General features: G+C 41.3%; 1 protein-coding gene across 2 annotated transcripts; it reads left to right on the top strand.

Annotated features, from left to right (window-relative positions):
• The first annotated feature begins 27 nt into the window (after positions 1-27).
• marchf5 (membrane-associated ring finger (C3HC4) 5) lies at positions 28-22,988 on the top strand. Of its 2 annotated transcripts, XM_026308856.2 has the most exons (7): positions 28-468; positions 9,107-9,309; positions 18,599-18,729; positions 18,918-19,101; positions 19,487-19,653; positions 19,830-20,036; positions 20,725-22,988. In XM_026308856.2, exons 1-7 carry the CDS (start codon positions 425-427, stop codon positions 20,839-20,841), a joined length of 1,053 nt encoding a protein of 350 aa, XP_026164641.1. In that variant the 5' UTR covers positions 28-424; the 3' UTR covers positions 20,842-22,988. The 2 variants fall into 2 exon arrangements, with proteins under 2 accessions (XP_026164641.1, XP_026164642.1); XM_026308857.1 differs by lacking the exon at positions 19,830-20,036 and having other exon boundaries at positions 425-468; positions 20,725-22,507.
• Positions 22,989-23,232: the final 244 nt, after the last annotated feature.

A 23,232-nucleotide genomic window follows, 5' to 3' on the forward strand; every position in this document is an offset into this window, starting at 1 on the left:
CCTTATTTTGATGACGCAAACACGCACCGCCGTGGTATTTAGCGTCACTTCAGAGACGGCCCGTCAATTGAGTCAAGCGGTCGCGTCAATGCGATGGTATTAGTGATAAACGAAGCCATGACTGATGTGAAGAAGACTTTTATTTGAAAAATTTGTGCACCGGTCGCAGATAAGTGTTATTTTAGACTGTCATGGTCGCCAAGGAATCATTTAATGCTCAATAATTGGCTCCTTTGCAGCTGATGCGCCGTGTCAACACAAAGGCCTCGGTAGCTAGTTAGCTAGCTAGTTTATTTAACGCTAACCTCTGTTGCAGCAGTTTAACAGGCGTGCAGTTTTAATGTTTTATTGGTGTTCGTGACGCAGTTCAATCGCCTTCAACAACAAGACTGCATTAAAGTGCTTTTCAAGCGTTGCCACGACCATGGCGGAGCAGGGCGCAGTGGTCATGCAGCAGAATTTGGACAGGTGAGTGCAGGGCTTGGCTAACATGCTAACGGTAGCTATGTAGCTTTGTGTCAAATCAGTATCTCTAACAGAAACCCATCGGCTTTAATGTGCACTTATCGCCTTGTAATGGCACTACCTGCTGATGTTAAACGCCACTCTACATGACAGCACTGTTAGCTACTTGGTGTGTTTCAGGACGACCTCTGGGGTCACATCTGTTCATCACTACTTTCCACTTCTAGCCGTAAATCGTCCAGAGGTCATATCAACTTGTGCTAATTATTGACCCTTTGACAGCGAGAAATCTGTATCCAAGATCTGAAACTATCACGTTTATAGCTAAAAGTCAGTATATCTTCTGATACACAAGACAGTCAGTGCGATTTCCATGACAAATTGCTTTAATTCTAGTAGATATGTGCTCAACAAACATGCACAGTTTTTCATAGATGAACCAAAATGTCAAAAATGATGAAAATGCAAAGCAATAAACTGCTAATTGAGGAGCAAAGTCAGTGTTTGAAACTTTAGACCACAAACCTGACTTTAAGCAGCATGAATCTGATGTTGTTCAAGTAAGAAGCATAAAGACGGAAGAGCAAAGAGCCGGAGGCAACAAAGAGCAGTAATTTTGTCCAACTATTGACAAAGCAACTCTGACTGTGGGGAAAGTGTATACTTAATGACCAAACACTGTTTCTATGAGTTTAATACTATGTCGAACATTTTGCTTGGTACATAGTTGTACGGTGCAAATCAGTACAGTTGACCTAAGAAGCTTCGATATTTTGTTTGACTCCTAAATGTCCGACATGCTCCCTGAGAGGCTGAAGCTTTGGTAGAATGTGGCACCCCAGGCCCAGTATCACAGTCACATGGGAAACCTATTGAGATGGGTGGGGAATGATTTTGTGTTTCTAAATGCATAATCAGCAGCTCCACATGTCCTTTGGAGCAGTACCAGCTTCTGAACCTTCATCATAGCTGTAACTCATCACTTTGGCGGTCACACTGGAGATGAACTCTAACACTGCAGCCTCAAATTCAAGTCTGAAAGGCTGTCCCTTTTTTTTTTTTTTTTTATTTGTGACCTCCAGCAGATAAACCTCTAAGGTAAATTCATAATCAGCACTTTATTGTTCTGCTGGTGTTTGGCTTTTTGGTTGTTTCATCTTTTTGTTCTCTTCTGTGAAGAAATGCAATGTCTGCAGCTTTTTTGCAGTGACCAAGTGCTAGTCAAGAATCTAACCAATAAAATACAGAAGTCTTGACAACAAGTCAAAGTGTAACTACAAGGACACTTGCAGATGTTGACAAAGTAGATCTGGAAATAATGAAGACAAAAGTTAGTTCATCCTAGGGCTATAACTATGATGTCATGCAGTTTCATGTCAGCGATAGGGTGTAATGGGTTGTGTCTTGCAGCTAATGGTGAAACTGGATAAAAGTATAGTCATAGCCCCACATATGTAGACTAGATGAAACCCACATTTTTAGTTTATCTTTTATAAAGATTGAAATACATTATACTGACTTGAATTTTGTCAAAAAATCTTAAACTGGGAACTGAAAACTTCGTAGGATTTTTAAAAAATGACAAATTAGGCCTTTTTTTTCTTTTTTTTAACAAAATTTTAGATATCCAAAACAAGAACTCATAGTTTATGTAGTAAGCCTTTGCACCAATCTCAAGGTTGAATCCAGAAATTCACCCTTTAAGTTTTGGTTGATCATAATGTGGTAAAGCAAAGCAGCATCAGAAAGGAGTAGGGGTTCAGACTGATAATGTGTTATTACTCTTTTTACCATTTAAAAAGATGGAATAAATGTTCATTTTTGAAAGTGCAAGTCATGAGATGCAAAGTGTTTGAATCTTGCTTCTGTTTTCATTGGAATGTGTGAGGGAGAAAATTATGGGTAATTCAAAAACCCTTCTCAAAATTGATGGAATTGGCAAATGATGCATAATAAGCCATACCGATCTCAGTGTTATTGTTTGCCTGGCAAGACACATAATTGAAGTGCAAACTTGGCCACCCAACCACTGGAGAATGAGATTTAATGTGATAGAACTTAATCATCTTCATCCAAGTGAGCAGAAGGGAGTCTTGTTTTTAACTTGGACATGGATAACATCTCCCAGTATTTTTCACAGCTGACCAGGCTAATGTCTTCTTTCTTTATTTTGTTTATAAAGATAAAAGAGTAATAGACATGTTAGGGATTTTTTTTTTTTTTTACATAGGAGAAACACTCACTGGTTGCTTTTCAAGTGTCGTCATGCTATGTATGGCCAGAATTTTCCATCTTTTCCGCAAGTTGTGGATACTGCAACATCATAGCCAAGCTCATTGGTATGCGACTTCCCTGGGTATTCTCACCAGCGTTTAATAGCTTGTTCAGTGTGTACTAAAAGGTATTTGTAGATATTTGTCGCAGCATTAGGACTTCAGAACCTTATTTTCAGCTTCTGGTACAGTAGCAGAAATAAAGGAAGGGCATGTGAGCTTTGTGAAATATGCTTCAGCACACTAAAGGTGTGTGGTAGAGGCAATAACTCTGACAGTGTTTGAAGAGCTGATAGCAGGAAGATGTATGTCATGTCCCTGTGCTTCTGTACGGTTGTGTACCCAGCCTCTATCGCTAACAAACATAAGGCTCCACAGGCTCTTATCTGGGCCTGCCACAAGCAGCCAGCTGCCCCTGCATTGCAGTGTTTCACAAATAGATGTGGGAGACAATTTCAGTCCAGACTAACCTTTTTATTGGTTTGTGCACAACCTCTTCTCGTGGATATAGCTGCGCTCATCCTTTCTTCTAGTTCTGGTGGTTACAAACATCTTCTCTTTCACAGTTAGAAGATAATGGATTAGTCCACTACTAGTCATAGTCTTTCCAATTTTGCAATCCAGTTATGTGTAATATAAAGGTAGTAGAAATACATGTTATGCAATAGAGGTGGAAGGCTCCTGTGTTTGGGCAGACTTTATCAATGACAAACAATATAAACACAACTCCCAGACTGTTTACTGGTCGGCTTCTTGAATTTAAAAGTGTTATTTTTGAAACATTTTTACACGATGTTATACAGTATAGTAAAGTACAATATGCAGTAAGTGGTAAAAAAATGTTTTTGTTGAAATTTCTATTAAGGTCATCAGTTCAAAGATAGAGATTTTAGAAGCTGGAGTTTATGTTGTTGTATTTTCTGGGCAGTATTGTAAGGACAGCCTGTTATTTTGTTTACTTACTCTTTTTAGAGTCAGTGTGGCAATTTATACTCACTAGTTAATCTGTCAAAGACTTGTGTAACCATATACTGACACATGAAGGGTACAAATCTTAGTTTCTGAGTAGTTGGGATACTGTGTCATTCTAGGGTGGCAAACATCCAGAGTTGTTTAGGTGACTTGGACAGGACTTGTTATTGAGTAAAAGCAGTCAGACATGGAGATACCCCTTAACCTTTCAAAGATCTTTGTGGACCAGAATTCAATGCTCCTGTACCCTGCCTTTGTGCTGAGGAAACTCTGGATTTCCCACAGTCACGTGACAGCTGCTGGGTGAAAGGGGCCTTTGTAGTACACCTTAAGTATGTCTTGAACGTTAGAAATGGTGAGAAAATAGTGCTGTCACACTTCTTTTAGTGCATTGTGTCAGTCACAGCCCCCTCTGTGTTTGTGACTTTATGATACAGTTCTGTGCTTCCTTCCTTACACTGACAAAATCATAGCTGAGGTGGAAAGCATGATACTGGCTTGGCTTTACAGGAAGCATCTAGAGTTATTCACTGCTGCACATTCCTTTGATTACAAAGGATAATACACATGCTGGTAGCCTGCCCTCAAAAGCTGTGGGCTAGCATCAGGTGAATGGAAACTCATTGGAAATGGCAAAAACCCATTAGTTTGGCTGTTTAACATATAAATAAGTGGTTGGGTCAAGTCACCTTGCTTCACTGAAGTTCAAGCAAGTTGCCATCGTCGGATCATGTTCTTGAAGGACTTTTTAAGGCAAAGTTTTCAGATTTCCTCAGGCTTTAACAGGGAAATTCTATCAAGTGGGGTAGCATCAGTTTTTGTAGGCTTCATTTTGTCACGTGTGTTGTGAGCACATTGTAGAATCGCCAGCAAACAAATAATTGATGCACCTGATTAGTGTGCCATTATTTAGTTTGAGTAGTTATTTAGTTTTGATTTCAGCTGGTTTATGAGGTTACATAGGAATGCAAGGAGTTACTTTGTACATGTGCAGCACTGCCTGCGCTTATCTGCCCGAGCGTTCTGTTAAACAGGGATGAGGCGACAGCGAGCTGTAGAGCAAGATTTCGCACAGAGGATAGCCTTTCGGTGTATCTGTATTATATCGTGTCATGCTGTGGGGCTGGGTTACAGGAATAGGAGCCAGTGAATCTAGGGTCGCACTAGCTTTTGTTCTCTGCTGCATCTGTCCACTTGTACTCAACTTTGCATCTTCACATTTTATAGCTACCTTAGTTTCAGTCTCTTTGCTGGGTTTTGGAATATTAAGCTCCCCAGAGTAGACACTGGAAGCAGCCACGTTATGTGTATTTGCCTTTTTTGCTTTTTCTCCTGCAATCATCAAATAAGTGTGATGATTGCAGGAGCTGTAGTGAAAGCTGACATACCTGTCACAAGCACAAAGTTGCGTAGTGACCTCTATAAGAGCACAAGACAGAAATGTAACTGGTAGTGTCAGTGTTTTTGTCACACTTACATTCACCATGTGTGTCCACCCTGCTCAGGGCCATGTCACCTGAGCTCCTTTAACCGAAGGCTCCTCTCCTGCATCGTCATGTTTTATTCAGCATGAGGGCAGTATTGGAAAATCAGCCATTGCAGGCAGGTAGCAACTTGAGCAAACAATCCGTGTCGGCCATCCAGTCTTTCACAGAGCACCCCCACCACCCCCCGTAGGCCCCAGTAAGAGCTCACACCTCAGTACGATGATGACAGAAGGCCACAGATTTAACGTCTATTATTCAGCAGAAGGACCAGGGGGGGTTAAAGTATTTGGTGTACTATGGGGATTCATTGAGTCGAACACTGTGGCCAAATGGCAGCATCTTATTAAATTTTGTATTGAAGTGACTAGAAAACCCAACCTCTCACTCTAAAGCATGTTGGTGTGTCCTTGGAGTTTTTAGGACAAATGAAGATGTCTTTTATGGAGCACTACAAGTAAGAAAAAATAGTATGGAAAAAAAAAAAAAAAAGAAGGAATATATATGTGTATATATATGTGTGTGTGTGTGTGTGTGTATGTGTATATATATATATATATATATATATATATATATATATATATATATACACCCCAATAAGTTTTGTCTAAGAAGTTTTAAACCATCATTTTGCATGATTGGCACCAAATGGATAAACTTTGACCTGTGGTTAAATTATGTAAGTTTTACAACAAATATAAAAATCCTTGACTTAAGTTAGCACACTCCCAGAATTTGTAGTATGTAAAATGTATGACATCTAAAATGTAAATAATAACCTAATTATGACCGGAGAGAAAAATCTCTGACCTTCTGTCTCTGCTCATTAAATGTATGCTAAGCATTTATAAGGGTTGTGTAGCTTAATCATTGTTTCATCCATCCAGTGAAATGCCAACTGTTCAAGGTTGAATGTAATTATGAAAATGAGAATGTAAATGTCCCACACAGGTCAGCAGCAACTAGGTCAAAGGAAGCAATCAGCCCATGAACCAGATGTTCTCCTAACAACAAGCTTGTCCCGGGTCTTATTCAGTGTGAACATGGCTTAAATGAATATGTTGACCTTATGGATTTGAGTTTTTTCTCTTCATTTTAACAATCGTCACACCTGTGTAAAAAGTGCATTGTTCCTAGTTTGTATTTGAAGCAGTAGAGATGCCTAGTCTGTCTTGGCATGGCCTGGTTGTCGTGGTCATGGCCAGTTGTTGCTGATTTCCTTAACACCTCAACGTAATTCATGTTTAGTCTGACTGTTTCCACTGATATATGGCAGCTGAAATAAGAATGTCGCTGGTGTGCATTTTTGAACTTGGCCTCATGCAGTGAGACTGCGGGGTGGTGAACCTTCCAGCCAGTCACGCACTGCTGATTAATTATGGAAAAGCAATATAATGTCACAGTTGGAGATGTACTGTGGTAAGGTCAGGGAACGTGGATATCAGGCTACCTCCCAGATATTAGACAGACGTGGAGCAGAGGGCAGCAAGTAGGGTGTATTGTTCACAGGAGCCCAGTTAATCAGAAAATAGAACAGCACACTGGCCAGGCATACTAATGGCTCCTTTCTTTTAAGGGAGAAGTTTGAGAACTTATTATACCTTTTTTTTTTTTTTTTTTAAATGGAAGAGTTTTACTTATCTACTGTATGTGGGAGGAGAGGAAGGATGATATGTTGGGATACTCGTAGGCAGGAGAAAGGATGTTAAAATATGGTTTGGCTTGATGCCAGTACAGCACATTTGTCTGGGTGTCACACACAAAGGAGGCTGTGTCCTCATGCTATGCACATCTTAGCTGGGTTTATCAGGTTACTGTGATCACACTTACATGGATGTCCCGGTGATTTAGCAATCTGTAAAATATTGTCAGAAGGATGTAGCTCGAACTAGTAGCAACACAAGAACTTGGATTAGAGAAAAACAAGTAGTTTAGTAAGAAGTGCAATGGCTTTTCTTTGTATTCAAATGACAAGGTGAAGGCAGCTGGTGTATGTCCTGAACAGTTCCTGCAGGGCTGTCAGATATGCTTGATAAACTGTCAGCATGTTTGCCTATAGGATTATGTATTGATCTGGGCTGATTTACACAGGGTCACTGGCACTGAGTGATACTTTTGTTTTCCTGTTTGACCATTTAGTCTGAGTCATCAGAGAATTTGAGCAGAACAGTTCCTTAAATGCAGAACATCACATTTCTCAGTAGGAACTCTGAATAAGCCTGATCTAAACCCAGATCTTTGACTCGAGCTTGAATTTGACTCTGTTACATTGAAGAGACATGTAAATACATTAGTCTTGATTTCTTGCGTTTACTCCTCCAGACACAGATGTTCACACACATGCCTCAGTGGCTTTTGTTGTCATCCTCTGATTCTCTCGTCTTTATCTTAAACACAAACCTATTTTATGCAATGCTTGAATGAATGACGAATGAATGCTTACACTGAAGTGTAATCGTGGCATTTTCATATGCAGCTTTTGAAGCAGAATACGTTTTTTTTTTGTTTTTTTGTTTTTTATTCCATCCAATTAGCCTCTGCTTTTCTATAAGTCAAGTCAACATGTACAAGTGAATACAGTGATAGTGAAATGAACCATGGTGCTACATGAAAACAGAAAAACTATACAATTACATATATCTAATATTACTTACACATCTAATACTAAGAGCTCTAAGCTACATAAAGTGGATGGGTGCACGTGTACAAGAGCCAGTGAGCAGGTGCTCTGCTTAGGTTTTTTTTTTTTGTCCTAGAGCCAAAGGTATTTATCACTCCACTTTGTTTTAGAAGTGCTGTGTAATCTATTTGTCTTCAGCAATCACATCATCCTTTAGGGCTGGGTGATAGCATGATCTAATTGCTACCAAAAAATTCCCATGATAACTATAATAAACTGAACTTATCTGTTCCATGTTTGAGTCCACCTCAGCACAATCACCCTGTTAGCATTGGGTTATGTAGCTGACACATTTAGGAACAGAACAAGTTAAAAAAAAAAAAAAAAAAACATGTTGTTGGAAACATAAAAATGAGCAACTGTGCGTCAGTGAATTTTAAACTGGATTTCTAAAGTCAGATTAACAGTGCTGTATCCATTGCAAAATAAGCAAACAACCCATGTTGATGAAGGGAAATGTAACAAACCCCTTTCACCGTTTACTGTTTCACCGTTACTGTACAGAAATCATGGTCTGCTGCCTCAAGCTGCAGCAGTAGCCCCCAAGCTCACAAATGAGCCTCTTGTGGTTAGGTTATTTCATGTCCCAGCAGCAGATGTTCATGTCTGCCTTTGCAGTCATTACCTGATACAAGAGCTCAAGCAGGGACAAAGTGAGTGAAATTTCATTATATAGCAAAGGACAGCATTTGGAACAGTGGAAAAAGCAGCTTTCCAAGTGTCTGACTCTTAGGTATAAAGTCCCAGGACAGAAACCTTTTCAAACAGCAATGCTTCTGCCTTATGCAGAATACAAAAGTGAAATTTAGTCTAGCAAAATAACTTGCTGTATGCCTTTTAATACAGAACACTAAAGAGGCACCACAGACTGCAAGAAAATAGTTGAATCAACACCTCTCTGAACCATTAGTTTTTTTTCTGGGTGTTAAACAAATAAAATGAGAATTGTGAATGAATTTAGAATTTTCAGATCTGAATTATCTATTGAATGACTGAAATATTGTGAATTATCATTCACTTCAGTGCTATTATGGAGTGTCATCGAATGGGTCACAGCTGTAGTTTGCATAGGGAAATACGTGTACAATTTTGTAATGTGACTAATCAAATGTCATTAAGTCCACAGTTTTCTTTTTTTGTTGTTGTTTTTTTTTTTTTTTTTTCTCCCCCCAAGGTATCAGTATGAATGTTGTCTTTATCTTACCTGTGCATGTGTGTCTGTTTGTCTTTAGAAGCTGCTGGGTGTGCTTCGCTACAGATGAGGATGACCGCACAGCTGAGTGGGTGCGTCCGTGTCGTTGCCGTGGCTCCACCAAGTGGGTTCATCAGGCCTGCTTGCAGCGCTGGGTGGATGAGAAGCAGCGGGGCAACAGCACGGCGCGTGTGGCCTGCCCACAATGCAACGCAGAGTACCTCATCGTCTTTCCAAAACTAGGTGGGTTGCATCTCATAAAGGCTAAAACTGTGTCTGGGGACATCAGTAGAAGACCTAACCAAAAGACTTTGAAGGAAAAGTAGCTTATGTTGTGTTGTAGAGCTGAAATGTTTTATGAACACTGATTTTTATGAACACTTGTAGCAAATCCCACTCCTATAATGTTTGCTGTGTGATGCATGGTACTATGAACGAAGTGAAGAAGATGGCGGCTTGCCTGCAGGTTTCCGTGTAACATTGACATGCTGAGAACTTACCAAAAAACTTTGTAACTTGTACACTGGAATTTAATTTGTTGCACTGTCAAAACATCATGACGGCTCATTTTCCAGCAGCTGTCGACACTGAAGCAGCATTATGGAGTACATTTGCATGTAAATAGACTGCTCCTTGCTCTCTATTTGAAGGTGCTCTTAATAGCTGCTGCCTGTAACTGCACCCAAAGTTCTGAGAGCTGTTCACTTTGTCTTGCCTGAGTGCATGTTTATTTACTCCAGACACAGCACAGGTTCTGTGGTGATCTGGGTAAATATTTCCTTTCAGCCTGACGAGGAACAGAAGGGTGCTCACTTGTTATGCAGCCTGGCTCCTGGCTGATTTACCAGCGGCAGTTTAGAGAAGTGGCAGCCTCGATTATCCTAACACGTCAGAGTGACGAGGGTTTCAATTGTTCCCAAACAGCAGCTATGACTCATCAGAGTGAAAATACATGGCCATGCTTATTTGGCCAGATACTGCTCACTTTTCAGATTCACTGTTTCTCAGTGCTTCATACCTCTCCAAGATAGCAGCTGACTTTTCCTCATGCTTTGTTGTACAGCATTCTTTGACGGAAAATATTCCAGTCAGAATAATGTTGGTTTATTCCTCTTTTTAAAGTGTTACCACGAAATATGAAGACTTGGCCGTTCTTGAGATTAACACACTTATCACTTGGTTACCCATCAGCCCTTTGGCTTCTGCCATTTCAGCCTTAGAGAGAGAAGTTGCAATTTGAGACAGTAGCTGGCCTTAACACAATGTTGGTCCCCAGGCTTGGCCCAGCTGGTAAAAAGATTCATGTATATTTATAGTGACCAAGGCTGTGTGCTGACTGTCACTCCGTTTGGTGCTAAAAGCAGAAGGCTTCAGCTGAGCATTTTTAGACACTTCCTCCTCCTTAGTAAATAAGCCCATTTATGTCTGTGTTCGTCTGAGAGCTGATTGTTGGCACTTGGCTAGTTGCTGCATATTTGAGACTGTGCCTGTCAAGCACGGTTCTTTTTGCATTTACAGCCATGCTAATTGGCTCACAGGTCCCAATAGGGCTGTTAATTACTGCTGTGGAAACACATTTAGGAACAAATAAGAGCGAGCGGTCCAAAAGGCACCAATAGCACATATAAATAATTCCATGTATTAGTACTTTTAAATATACCATGAACTGGCTTACAAACTTTTGGATTGGAGTGTGATAGGAAGATAAAGTTTTTTGTGTTTTTAGATAGATATAGATGTTTAATAAGAAAGAGGGTCTTTCAGACTCTAGCTCTGTAGGTACATTGAGTGTGATGTGAGTATTAGAATTAGAATCAGTTGTGAAACAAAGTAATGCATCATGTTGTCCGTAGATGTAAACTGGATCTAGGCTATTTCCAAGGACCTTGTGATGACTTCAATGCAATATTCATTATACTTACTCTTAAATGTCTGTGTTTTCAGGTATTTAGTCTATAATACACTGCCTGAGGTTTTATCAGTGGTTGGTTAAATGACAGGTGTTTCATCAAACCAACAGATCCTTTTTTCTTGCCCATAGTGGACCTGCAGACATGTTTGTGTTACGTCCTGTTGTTCTCACTCATGCTCTGGATTTGAGACACATTACGAATTGAATCTGATTCACAGAGCCACTTTTGATGTCTGGATGCTCCACAATATTATGATGCGTTTGTGGTTAGTTGTTTTTAGCCAGCTCTTTTCTTTCCTGTTACAGCTGGTTTTAAAAAGGGAATGGAGGTAAAATGTTTAAGCTCATCAGTTCCTGACACCCACACCAGAGTGTGTTCCTTTAAGTGTGAATGCCCAAATGGTTTGTCCAACAGCAATAGAGCTTTGTGATGGACAGGCCAGTGGTTTATTTTGAAGGGGAACTTCCTCTGGACTGTGGCTAATTTGCTGAATGACAGCCCCCTTAGAGAACAGTACAGCAGCATTCTGTCACCATCACTCTTCATTTGTTGAGTCTTTTCTATAAGCAACCAGCTTGTTACTTTTTAGCCCTGAGTAACTTTCTTTGGTTTTCCTTCAGTTTAGATGACAGATGGTGAGGATATGTGGGAGGAGACTGCACATCTAAGTGGCCGTGTATTTGAGTCAAAACTTACATTTAACTGAGTAAAGTGTCTGGTGAAGTTCAAAATTTTCCTGTGGGAATTGTGATATGTATCTATTGTAAATGTGGTTTTCTCTAGAGGATTTTAGCCATTTTTAACGTAACTGGGATTAGCCAGTGGCTGAGCATGTTAAAACGATTAACATGAAGGCACATCTGCGGACAGCTCGGTGGTGTTGTTGTAATCTGCCATGCACAAAAAAGGCAATGTAGAAGAATAAGTAGGTAGCAATGGACTTCATGGTGGAGATTAAAACCACAAGTTAAGTTGTCAACACTGGTTAAACTACTTATTAACATTAGCTGACTTAGCTGCACTCTTGGCAAATAATGAGCTAACATAACTGTTGATCTTTATTCCTTTAGTTTTAAGTGGAGATAGTTTAGTTTATTCGGTTTCGTGCAATGAACTGCAAAGGAATGAAAACAACAAAATACATAATGTCCGAAAAAGGAGTTATAGAAACCCCAACCCCCTTAAAATCAAGATTCTCAGAACTTTTACAGCTTCCCTTGAGCACAGTGTTAATGATGCAAAGAAAATACAAATCAAATGAACGTGCTATAAGCCCCTGTGGTTATCTAAGATAAAATAGCAATAACATGCTGTATTATAAGTTATTGCAATTATTCTTCATTAACAAAGAAAATTTTGCTTTCTCTTTACATTTAAACATGTTAACTTAGTTCCACGTGACTAATTTGCATACATCAACACAAACACGACTAATTAGCAAGCCACTGCTAAGTCACATACTGTTTTTATGGTTGATTTGCACATATTTGCTATGCAATTACACAAGAACGTATATTTACTGTACATTTATTGATTTACCACTAACTGGCCTAAAATGTGGTCCAGGTTCTTAATGCTGCTGAGACGTCACCTGAGATAAGAGGAGGGGCAAAGCTGACGCTGTAACTACAGTAATTGGTTGACAGGTGCTCAGTCTGTCAGTGGATGTGAAATAAAATATTCATTAACACTCAGGATTGTGAAGAACAAGATGGTTATGTAGGGTATATAAACACAAAATAAATGCGTATCTGGACTATAAAGTTTAGGCCAGTTATTTAGCACAATTCTCATTCTGATAGCTTCAATCTACATTTTGCTTAGATTTCACCAGATGCAATGAGGGCCTGAATATCAGCTTTATTTGTTCATTGCACTTAACATTAATTGTCAGACAAATGGGGATCTGAAGAGGGTTTTTTTTTTTGTTTGAGTCATGGCAATTTGTCAGTATTGATTTATTGCTCACATTGTTTTTATCCATGTTCAGAAACATTTTTGTCACCAATTGATATTTTAGTCAGCAGACCCAGCAGTGGCCACTGTTTTTAAATACTTAGGTCATAGACAAACCTGTTGTGCTACTAGTCATGACTCATGCTGTGGCAGGAAACCAATCATGATTTTGAAATCCCTTCTCTTTAAGTGCTAAAAGCAGAGCTACTGAAGACAATTGATTCCAAGACACCATATTCTGATGATTGAGAAGGTTAAATTTGCCTCTACAACTGCATGAAATGGAGCGGTCATTGGTTCACCTAAATGGTGCTCTTCCACCAAAGGGAAAAGTCTTGTTTTCCTAGTCCCATTAGTAAGTTTTAGACAGAGGTGGTGAGGGAGCCATGCAGTGATGCTGAATGTGTCTGGGAGAGAGGAGTGGGAGTGAAAGTGGGTCACGAGAAGAGCCGACGGAGCAGCTCATCAAAGGCTGACAGAGGAGAGGAGACGATTGGAGTGAAACTGGCACTGTGCTGATGAATCCATGAAATCACAGCTGCCCTTGAGTGTTTCCCTGTGACTTAAACATCACATTCACACATCATTAGAATTCAGGTCTCTGACATTTCTGGATTGAAGAGAACAGGATGTGGCTCAGTCATGCACAGTGTATCTCAGGCACTCCATTGTGTCAGGTCAATGGCATTTGCATAGTATTAGTGTTTGTTACTTCCATCAGGTTAGTTTTATTTTTTTTAAACTTTACTGTAATTCGTTGCCATTTTAGACTCACGTCCTCCAGCAAATGCCATCTAAACATGAAGTTTGAGCCAAACATGTTCAAACACATTATCCACTATCTACCCCGAGTATTTAAGCAGAAGGCAGGTATGTGTTAAAAGAGCTGTACTGTCTTATTTTATATTTCTGAATAATATAATTACTAATAGAGAAAAATAAATCCGTCCACATCATAACTGAAAGATTATTTGTACCATCTGAGGGGTCTGTAGCTGCCGGGTACACTGGGCATTCAACACGTCAGAGTGAGCGGGAGGAGTACAGCTTTGTCTGTTTTGCTGCATCATTGCTGCAGTGTTCTGTTCAGAGTTTTACTCCAGCTCTGCTTTCTTTATTGTGGTTATACTGACGTGTTGTGTTGAACAGACAGCCAACTGCTATACCATCTTTAGTTTAAAAACTTTTTTTCCCCTTTTGAATATCTTTTTAGTTACTTGGCCTCAGGAGCTGCGGTGCTTGCTGCAGCTTTAATTAGCCCTCAGAATAATAGCAATTTCACAGCTTGGTGACAACAATGTGATGACAGCTTTCAATTTGGGTGACAGAGGCAAAGCTGTGGACAGGTAGAGACAGGGAGCTGTGTTGGGAAGCTGCCACAGTAGTTATTTTCTCAGGGTTGCTGCAAAGAGCAGCTTGTTTCTACAGGCTGGAAAGGCATTACTCATGTTTGGGTGGGCCCACCGACTCCCACTGGGTCAGATGGAGAGTTCACAGATCACCTTTTCTATTAACCTCAGCTTTGATTGTTTTTACTGACTTATGGCAATGGAGAGTGAGAAACTAGTACATTGTATCCCACAGAGCGGTGGAGCTATATGTTTTTCTGGTTGTATTCCCACCAGCACCTGCTGCAGAGCCAAAGCCAGCCTATCATACTAATTTGGCTGGTAAAATAACTCAGAGGACAGTGTGTCCTTGCTGCTGCTCCTTTACTGACTCTGCCTAGAGAGTAAACAAGCCAGCTGGAACAATGTGCCAGCATGCATGCCCACTACTGAGGAATTGGAGTTGCACTTTTCCCCTTTGTCCTTTTACTCCCCTCCCCTCCTTTTTAATTATCTTAATTATTGAATCTGCTGCCAGCAGCTTAAATGAATTGCTCAGCTCTCTGTCCAGCCAGTAACCATTAAGGGCAACCCAGTTCCCTCCGGCCACAACGGCGTAATGCTTAGGCAGGTTGAAAACGGAAGAGATTCCAACGCTGTCATCAAAATATGCGGCATTAATGCAACCAAGCATTGTAAGATCAATCCGGTGTCAGACGCAGGTGCAGTGAAAGGAGCTCTGGAAAGCTTCAAACAGCTGGCAGCAGATAAGAGAGAGCCCCTGTTTACAGCTACTTTAGAAGGAAAAGTGTGATATTTCCGCTGAGTGTTAAGTGGCTTTAAAAGTCCCCAGTACTTCTGCTTCAGGTTCATCTCTCAACAAGTGGGGCTGGAATGCTGCTGTCTGAAGAGACATTTAGCCGGGGACGACTAAAATATTACAAGTGTGCTCTAAACTTAAAGCTTTTAGCGTCTGTGTACTCAGCTGTCAAAGTGGTTGTTCAGCTAATAGCGCCTAAAATGTGTACAGCTTGTGGCCAAGTACTTGTGGGTGAGAGGCTCACGGTGGCCTGGTTGAACAAACAGCTCAATAAGGCCTGTCGTATGTCTGAAATGTAAAAAACCATAACCCCTAAAATAACCACCGGGCCTCAGAAATAAGTTTCGAGAGCTGCTGTTTTACACGTGATGTCTGTCCAGTCTAAATGTTGCCCCCATGTTTGCCTCCTCTGCAGCCACATGAAAATGTCTGCGCTCTGGGGTTTGCATTGAAGCTGTCCATGTCTTGCACGATGACTTGGAAAGCCTCAGCGGCTCTGGGTCTAATCCTGACTGCAGCACAGTCGTCCTTTACTTTAAGTGATGGAAGCCTTCTCTGCTACAAGGTCGATCTGGTTTTTAACCTGCACTACACCAGCCTTGTAGCGTAAATGAGGAGCATAATATATTTATCAATCTGTTGCTGACTTGGCCAGAGATGAAAGTGTTCTTGAACAGTGTCCTACTTTCACAATGACCAATGACTTGGCACTGTTTAATGCCACTTCACAGCTTTATTTCTCAACTCGGAGATGTCGGTGGAAAAAAAAAAAAAAAAAAAAAACTATTAATGTCACCCTGTAAGAGACGAGAATGTTTGTCAGAAAGCCTGCTGAAACTACCTTTGAACTTGCTTTTCTAAAAATGTGACCTTGTTTCACATCTCTTGGTAATAATCCACCATGGGGTTTATGAAGAGAGCATGTTTTACAGCTCACACCTTCTGTCAGATTGTTTGTTTTTGCTGACAATAAATGAATTGTGGAGCTGGTTGCACCAGCTGTTCCTTAGTTCAAACAGCCTGGTTCTAAGTGTTTGAGTTTTATCACTGAATTTACAGGTTTCACTGTACCAAATACTTCTTACATGTACATCCACTAACTACCAACCTGTTCTCCAACTCTTGTACACAAAACAGAACCGTCAGTCCGAGCTATCCCTGGCTTGCTAATATGAGCTGTTGGTCACATGACAGTTTGACTTGGTTACTGGGACCTGGTTAATGCTGTCTACGTTGATGTAAATCTTGAAGATTTTGAATTTGCATTTCACAAAAAGTAGTGTCCCAAATGATGATGTGTTGAAACTGGTGAACTATATCACGTGGACATGATATAGTTGACATACTTTGCTCTCACTTCCAGAGCACTGTAGAGGTGTCCATTCAGCCAGTTTACACATTACACAGGTCTTTACTAGCTATAGTTTAATTTATGAACAGCTTGTACAACCCAGTCCTGCTAAGCATATTTACTGTGGCTTGTCTGAACTCATTTAAAAGGCCCTGAAAACCTTTTATAGTTGTGTCCATAAGCTTAAAATATTCATAAATTAAGCCCAGTAGCTTACTACTGTACCTAACCAAGTGTTACTTCTGAGGCCAAGAAGCATTTCATTAACTCATTTATTTTCATAACATTTACTGGTTATTTAATGGGCTTTTTGAAACCAGCACATCCACTGTGCTCACTGTGCGACATGGGGTACATCTCAGTTCCTTTAATTGCGTCCACATTTCTCTCACTTGCATCTAGAAGAGATGCTTGGAGAGAGGAATCATGGAAAGAGACTTGCTTTTGTCTGATCTGCTATGTGAAGTGTACAGTCACTCACTTATGTCTAGTAAAGAGGGGGGTCCATAAGACTGCCACAAAGGATGGACTCCTGTGGTCTCGCTCACAGCAAGAATGAGATTTGGGATGGTCTTCAAGATTGTGGACCAGAACAACTTCCAAGTTGATCGAGGAGCAAAGAACAGTCAGTTAAGAGAACTACATTGTACCCATGGTCTTTAAGAGCAAAAGGCAATATAATACAATGAAATAAGTCTTTTTATCTTCCTTACTGAACAGCAATACAAAAATATGATTTCTAAAATCAGTCAGGTGGAACTCTTGATAAGTCAGATTTGTGAAACTAACATTTGCAGAATTGGTCATTTCAGCTGACAGTTGGCAGTGGTCTGATTAGAAATGAGAAGTCTCAGGGACTCATTGTTTGAAAAATGACTTCATGTCAACTGCATGTCTGCTGTGGGAGAGCAGAAGGTTTTATGAAATATCCCAAACTGTTCCTGCTCTGGCAGAATATTTGGTGTATATAGGCCAGCAATGGTCGTATTAAGACGGTGTTTCAGGGCCTTTAGGCTGCGGCGTGCAGCTACAGTGTTCAGAGCTCCATTGCAACACATCGGTGCCCAAGCACTGTGTTGTGTGCCCAGTCCCTTTGGTGTTGTCCCCACCCTGCTCTCCTCCCACTGACTGCTGGGCTAGTTATTAATAGGATGTGGATGGGTCTGTGAGTGAGGAAATCGGGTTGCCTCCCTGTAAATATTGCATGATTTCCCTGGAGTCAGCCTGGAATGCCAGAGGAGGATGCAGCAAAGAATTTATTTATTTTTTTTCAGTTCCTGCTCCTGATGTCAGACAGGGACACTGAAGGCAAGTTTGGACTTCAGATTAATCCACATTACGTTCTCGTGGAGAACCGGCCCAGTTAGTATTTTCTCAATGTATATTTTGGTGCATCCGGCCTTGAAAAGCCTCCTCCTCGTCTGTCAATACAACACAAGGTGTGCACCAGAACTGGCCTGCTTTAGGCTTCGCTGCATTGTTGTCATTGTTGTTGCACTGAAAAAAGTGCCAGGCCACTTGATGTTTATTTTTGCATGAGCTTCCTTTTACTTCAGTTCCCTTACTGTGATATTCATACAGGTACTTTCAGCCAGCAGGCAGGAGAGGAAAGCTTTCTGTGTTCCTGTGTTAATTTACCCATCAGCTCTGTTCTTACATAAGGCAGCCAAACAGTAACAGCTAGGTGAGATTTTCTTCTTCACAAGTGTTGTTTAAAGCCGCAGCAGCAGCAGTCTAATGAACCCTGCTGCCTAAGCACTGTGTTCTTTGTCTAGTCTGTGTATTTCCCGTGAGATACCTTACAGCTGGCTGCAGTATTGCCTCCTAAAGAGGAGCTCACTCATGCACCAGACTGTCAGCTATGAACCTTTTCACCACTGTTCACCATGATTCTTGGTGTGTTGAAATACACTTCCGATATTTCTGAACAAATGTGCAGTGAAACTGATACTCTGGCATCAGACCAGAGTGAATGATGACCTTATTCATGGTGACATGATTTGAAAGTCAGCAGAAAATGAATCAGCAACTATTTTAATTTGTCGCCTTTGAGAGTCTCTTTGGTCTAACTGATGTCAAGTCTTCCCAAAAACCCAAAGAAGACCCTGACAGTGACAGTGGCACGTATGCAGGTGTTCACTCGGCTCTGACTTTTATCCCTCAGGCCCTGTGGTCTACGTGCTTGACCTGGCTGACCGACTCATCTCTAAGGCCGGACCCTTTGCTGCCGCCGGCATCATGGTGGGCTCCATCTACTGGACTGCTGTGACCTATGGGGCGGTCACTGTCATGCAGGTATAAGTGATCTCCTTCCTGAGAGCTCTGAATAGTGACTTTGTGCTTGTGTGTGCACTGACAAATGCAAATCATAATTTGCTCAAAAGTATTAGTTTATCAGTTTAAAAACTGTAAATAATGTGCACGTGAGTCACATGAGTCCTCTGCTGTGGTTTTCCGTTCTGACTGTGCCCTGTGCTGTCCAGGTGGTGGGACATAAGGAGGGCCTGGATGTCATGGAGCGGGCTGACCCGCTGTTCCTGCTCATTGGTCTTCCCACCATTCCTGTCATGCTGATCCTCGGCAAGATGATCCGCTGGGAGGACTACGTCTTACGTCTGTGGAGGAAGTACTCTAACAAACTGCAGATCCTCAACAGTATCTTCCCAGGTCAGGACCCCACACCAAGAAAAGCAAACTATTTCTTTTTCTACATAAATATAAACAAAAAGCTAGCTAGAGTGATCGTTTACTTGGTGTTTAAAGAGCCTGACTTATCCCAGAGCTTTGAACTTTTTCAGATGTGGCTCTCATTGTGAGATAATGTGAGTAGATCAACGCAGAGCAGAGGAATTTGTATAATGTATGAAACCTATGCTAAGAACCTCATGTCCCAATGCCTGCAGACAGTGAGTCAGAGGTTCAATTCTTACCACAGCCCCTGGTGATAGGAGCCGCTGACAACTGTGTTCCTGTTTAATCAGCTTCCCCTTATGTCTGTGCCCGGCAGCAGCTTCATTTACACCCTCTTCCTATCCCCTGTGATTCTCTTCAGGGATTGGCTGCCCGGTTCCCCGGATCCCCGCAGAGGCCAGCCCCCTGGCAGACCATGTCTCAGCCACACGGATCCTGTGTGGCGCCTTGGTCTTCCCCACCATCGCCACCATCGTGGGGAAGCTCATGTTCAGCAGCGTGAACTCCAACCTGCAGAGGACAATCCTGGTGGGTACAGTCAGAAGCTCCTCACGCAGAGAAAACACACAGATGTATGTTTGATGAGTTGGTACCAGATGACACATACTCAGATTACAATTGAATGAAGAAATGACCAGACACAGCAGCCTGTGAACTACCAGCAGCCCAAACAGTTGGTTATTCTTTCATTTATTGTCATACAGTCAGGTCTAACTGCTGCTGTTTGGAGGGACCACAGCAGCACTGCCAGTGAGCTAATGGGTCTACTTCATTCACATGTGCAGCAAATTGGCCATTTACACAAGAGAGAACTCAACTCACCTGGAGGTGGAGGCAGCAGAGCAGCTCCATCTGATGGGCTGCTGTTGACTGGAGCCTTGACAATTGCAGGAAGGATGAGTGGATTTGTGGTGTGTGATTTAAGAAGTGTTTTTTAAAAATAGAGATGCACCGATCAACCAGCCTGGGACCAGAATTGACAAATTTTCAGCACTGCAGACCCTGCCCAGACACTGCCCAGTCAGTCGTGTGTTTTTTCCAATTCCGAGCTGATCCGTTTTATGCTCAGTGGCACAGGCAGTACCATGTGGACTCTCACAGCCACATTAAACATGATATCAGTGCTCCACTCGCAAAACAAACCCACAGAAATACACAGAGCAGGAGTGTCTTATGTGCATTTCACTGTCCTGCACTGTGACTATTAGCTCGCTTCACTTGTTACAGGTGAACTAACTTTTAACTGTTTAGGTTTTACTGCTGTGCCTACACATCAGGAAACCAGGTCAGAAACCTTCAGTCATATTTCTCTGGAATGTTCATTTCCACTCCTCAAAGCCAACAAGCAGAATTGATTATTAGAAATGTTTTAGGAGCAACCAGGAAGATGTCCTCTCCGTTTGTTTACAGGATGTTGGGTGCTGTCATGGGTGTGACAGTGTGGAAATGAAAGCAGCTCTTTCTTAAGCCACATATAGGGAAAAGATGTTCAGCTGTTTCTGTATACAAACTGTATTTCAAGTTTTTTTTTTTTTTTTTTTTTTGTTTTGTTTTGTTTTGTTTTGTTTTGTGTTTTGTTTTTTTTGTCCTTCCCAACAGGGAGGTATCGCCTTTGTGGCCATCAAGGGAGCATTCAAGGTGTACTTCAAACAGCAGCAGTACCTGAGGCAGGCCCACCGCAAGATCCTCAACTTCCCCGAGCAGGAGGAAGCGTGAACAGGCCGGACGAACCGCACACCTCTGTGGGGGTGGAGAATGAACATTTCGGGCGGACTCTGAGCAGGAAGTGCTGGTCCAACAGACTTTGGATCTATTCTTCACTTCTCTCACCCCCTTTGGAGCTGACATTCAGCGCACTGATCTCAAGCACCACCACTACACATCGTTTTTAAACCTGGCGCTTTTGTTTAGTGAGGTCAGATGAGAGTTGTGGACACAGACCAGAGCATGTTTGCAGTTACACATTAACACACACGTCTTTCCCAAGATTTCATGCAGGGTGGATATGTTTCAACAATCACATAACTAATACTTATTGTCAACATATTGTATTTTAAAGAAAAATGCAGGGCATGTGTAATTAGAAAGTTTTATATTGTTTTATAATGTTTGTTTTGCAGATTTAGAAAGGGGCTATATTGGATGACTAATGTTAAGTGTAAGGAATGTATTAATGATTAAACAATAATGTGTTTAACAGTTGTCTGTCATGGTACAGGACATTAACCACAGCCAAGAAGCACTAAGAGAATATTTGTGCCTGATGAGGCTGAATCTTAATGTGACTTATTTGAGCCCGAACACACTGACCACAGATCAGACAGCAGTAGAGGTGTGTATTTTAGACCCTGTGTTACTTCAGTGGCTATATTGTTTACCTTTCACCTGCCTTGACAGGGTTCCCCTGTTGTCATGAGATCGTATCTTCCCGCCGTGTGGATAATATGGTAGTTTCAGTCCCTTTGGGGTGTTTTGTGGAGTTGGATTGAAAAAACTATTTTCACAGCGTCGGGTGATGTGCATGATGCAGCACTTTTCATTGGGAGATGTGAAACCTTTCCAACAGTAAACACAAACACTTCTGTTTGGACTTTAGTCGTCTGGGTTTTAAGTTACAGTTCCCATTTCCACCCTCCAAACATGTGATGATGGGTGAACAGAGTCAGCTGTTCCTCAGGTCAGACTGGTTGGTGCAGACCTGACAGAAACTTGGGAAAGTGGCAATTGAAATTGAGCCTTTGGAACAGCTGATGCATCCCGGGACTTGGAGGATCAGTTCACCTGAACGACAATTGCTGTTTTCCCACCTAACGATAGTGGCCATACATATACTTTTGCTTTTGATTTCTGCTTCCACCATCACACTAAGGAGGACTACAATTTGATTTCTATTTTATCAAAAATCTTCTAATTGGATGCCCTTACTACTGAAGCAGTGATTATGTTAAAATATGGTACTCTAGTTGCATGATCTGTGAGTGCAAAAATAGTTGCTTTTTTGTCATTTCTGTAAACTAACACAGCAATACATGATTGTAAATGGGGTTTGTTTCGACTCACTAGGCATGCAGTTAGCAATTTCACATTTAATTGTGGCAGCTTGTAGGACAGAAGCTGCACGTTTTTGTTTTCTGCCTCTCGGTGAGCACATCAGCTTGTATGTGACCTGACGTGTAGCTGACAACTTAACCTGCACATATTAACTGTGCCTACTTTACAGATGTCCTGCAAACCACAGCTTCCCCCCCCAGTACAGTCACTGTAAAGGCTTCACTCTGCCAAAAGAGACGTTCAAAGTGTGAACTGTGTTGTACAGATGTTGCTTCTGACTCTAGAGTTCTATGGCATCAGTTCTGTGAATAAATGTATTTTTCCAAATGTAGCGGCGCATGTTTGAGACTGTTGGGGAATTTAGAAGTTGCACCAGAAACACACACAAACACACGGTTCCAGTAAATAGTTTAATTAGAAACACGCAGGAGACAAAATAACAAAACATCAGCACTTGTGCATCACCAGCCCATGACCCCAAGCAGCCAAATCTGTCTCTAGTGTTTCCAAAGATATCTAGAGAAAAAAAAAAATGGGGAGAAAAAAAAAGCTTCTGATTTTCTAAATGTAAACCAATCACTAGGTACTTCACAGGATAAACAGTGCACTGATATGTAATGTTGCTAGTTTCCTTCTTAACACTGCATGATTAATAGCTTCATCGACACCCCCGAGACGCTGTTGAGCTACTGCCCGCGGGATTCAAACACTACCCGAGGCATGCTGCTGCTGGTTGTCTTTGGGTTTGACCATAAGGGAATAGTGTTTAACACAGTAGCAGTTAACAATGAAAGAGGGCCTCATTTGTACATAAAAAAAAAAAAAAAATGAAATGATTTTGATCTGACATGGTAAAATGCAGGAAAACATTGAAGAAGCTTTAAACACTCTTTAACCTTACAGTAACCTTTACATCTCTGCAGCATCGTGTGAGTGAGAGAGGAACTAGACCTGAGTGCAGGCTTGGTGGGGAGGGGGTGAAATAAATCCCAACAGATTTGAACTGAGTGGCTGGCAGCTCCACCAGCAGTGGTTTTTACACAGCAAAGCTGGTCA

This window comes from Mastacembelus armatus, chromosome 15 (genome assembly GCF_900324485.2).
Source record: "Mastacembelus armatus chromosome 15, fMasArm1.2, whole genome shotgun sequence".
Lineage (NCBI taxonomy): Eukaryota > Metazoa > Chordata > Actinopteri > Synbranchiformes > Mastacembelidae > Mastacembelus > Mastacembelus armatus.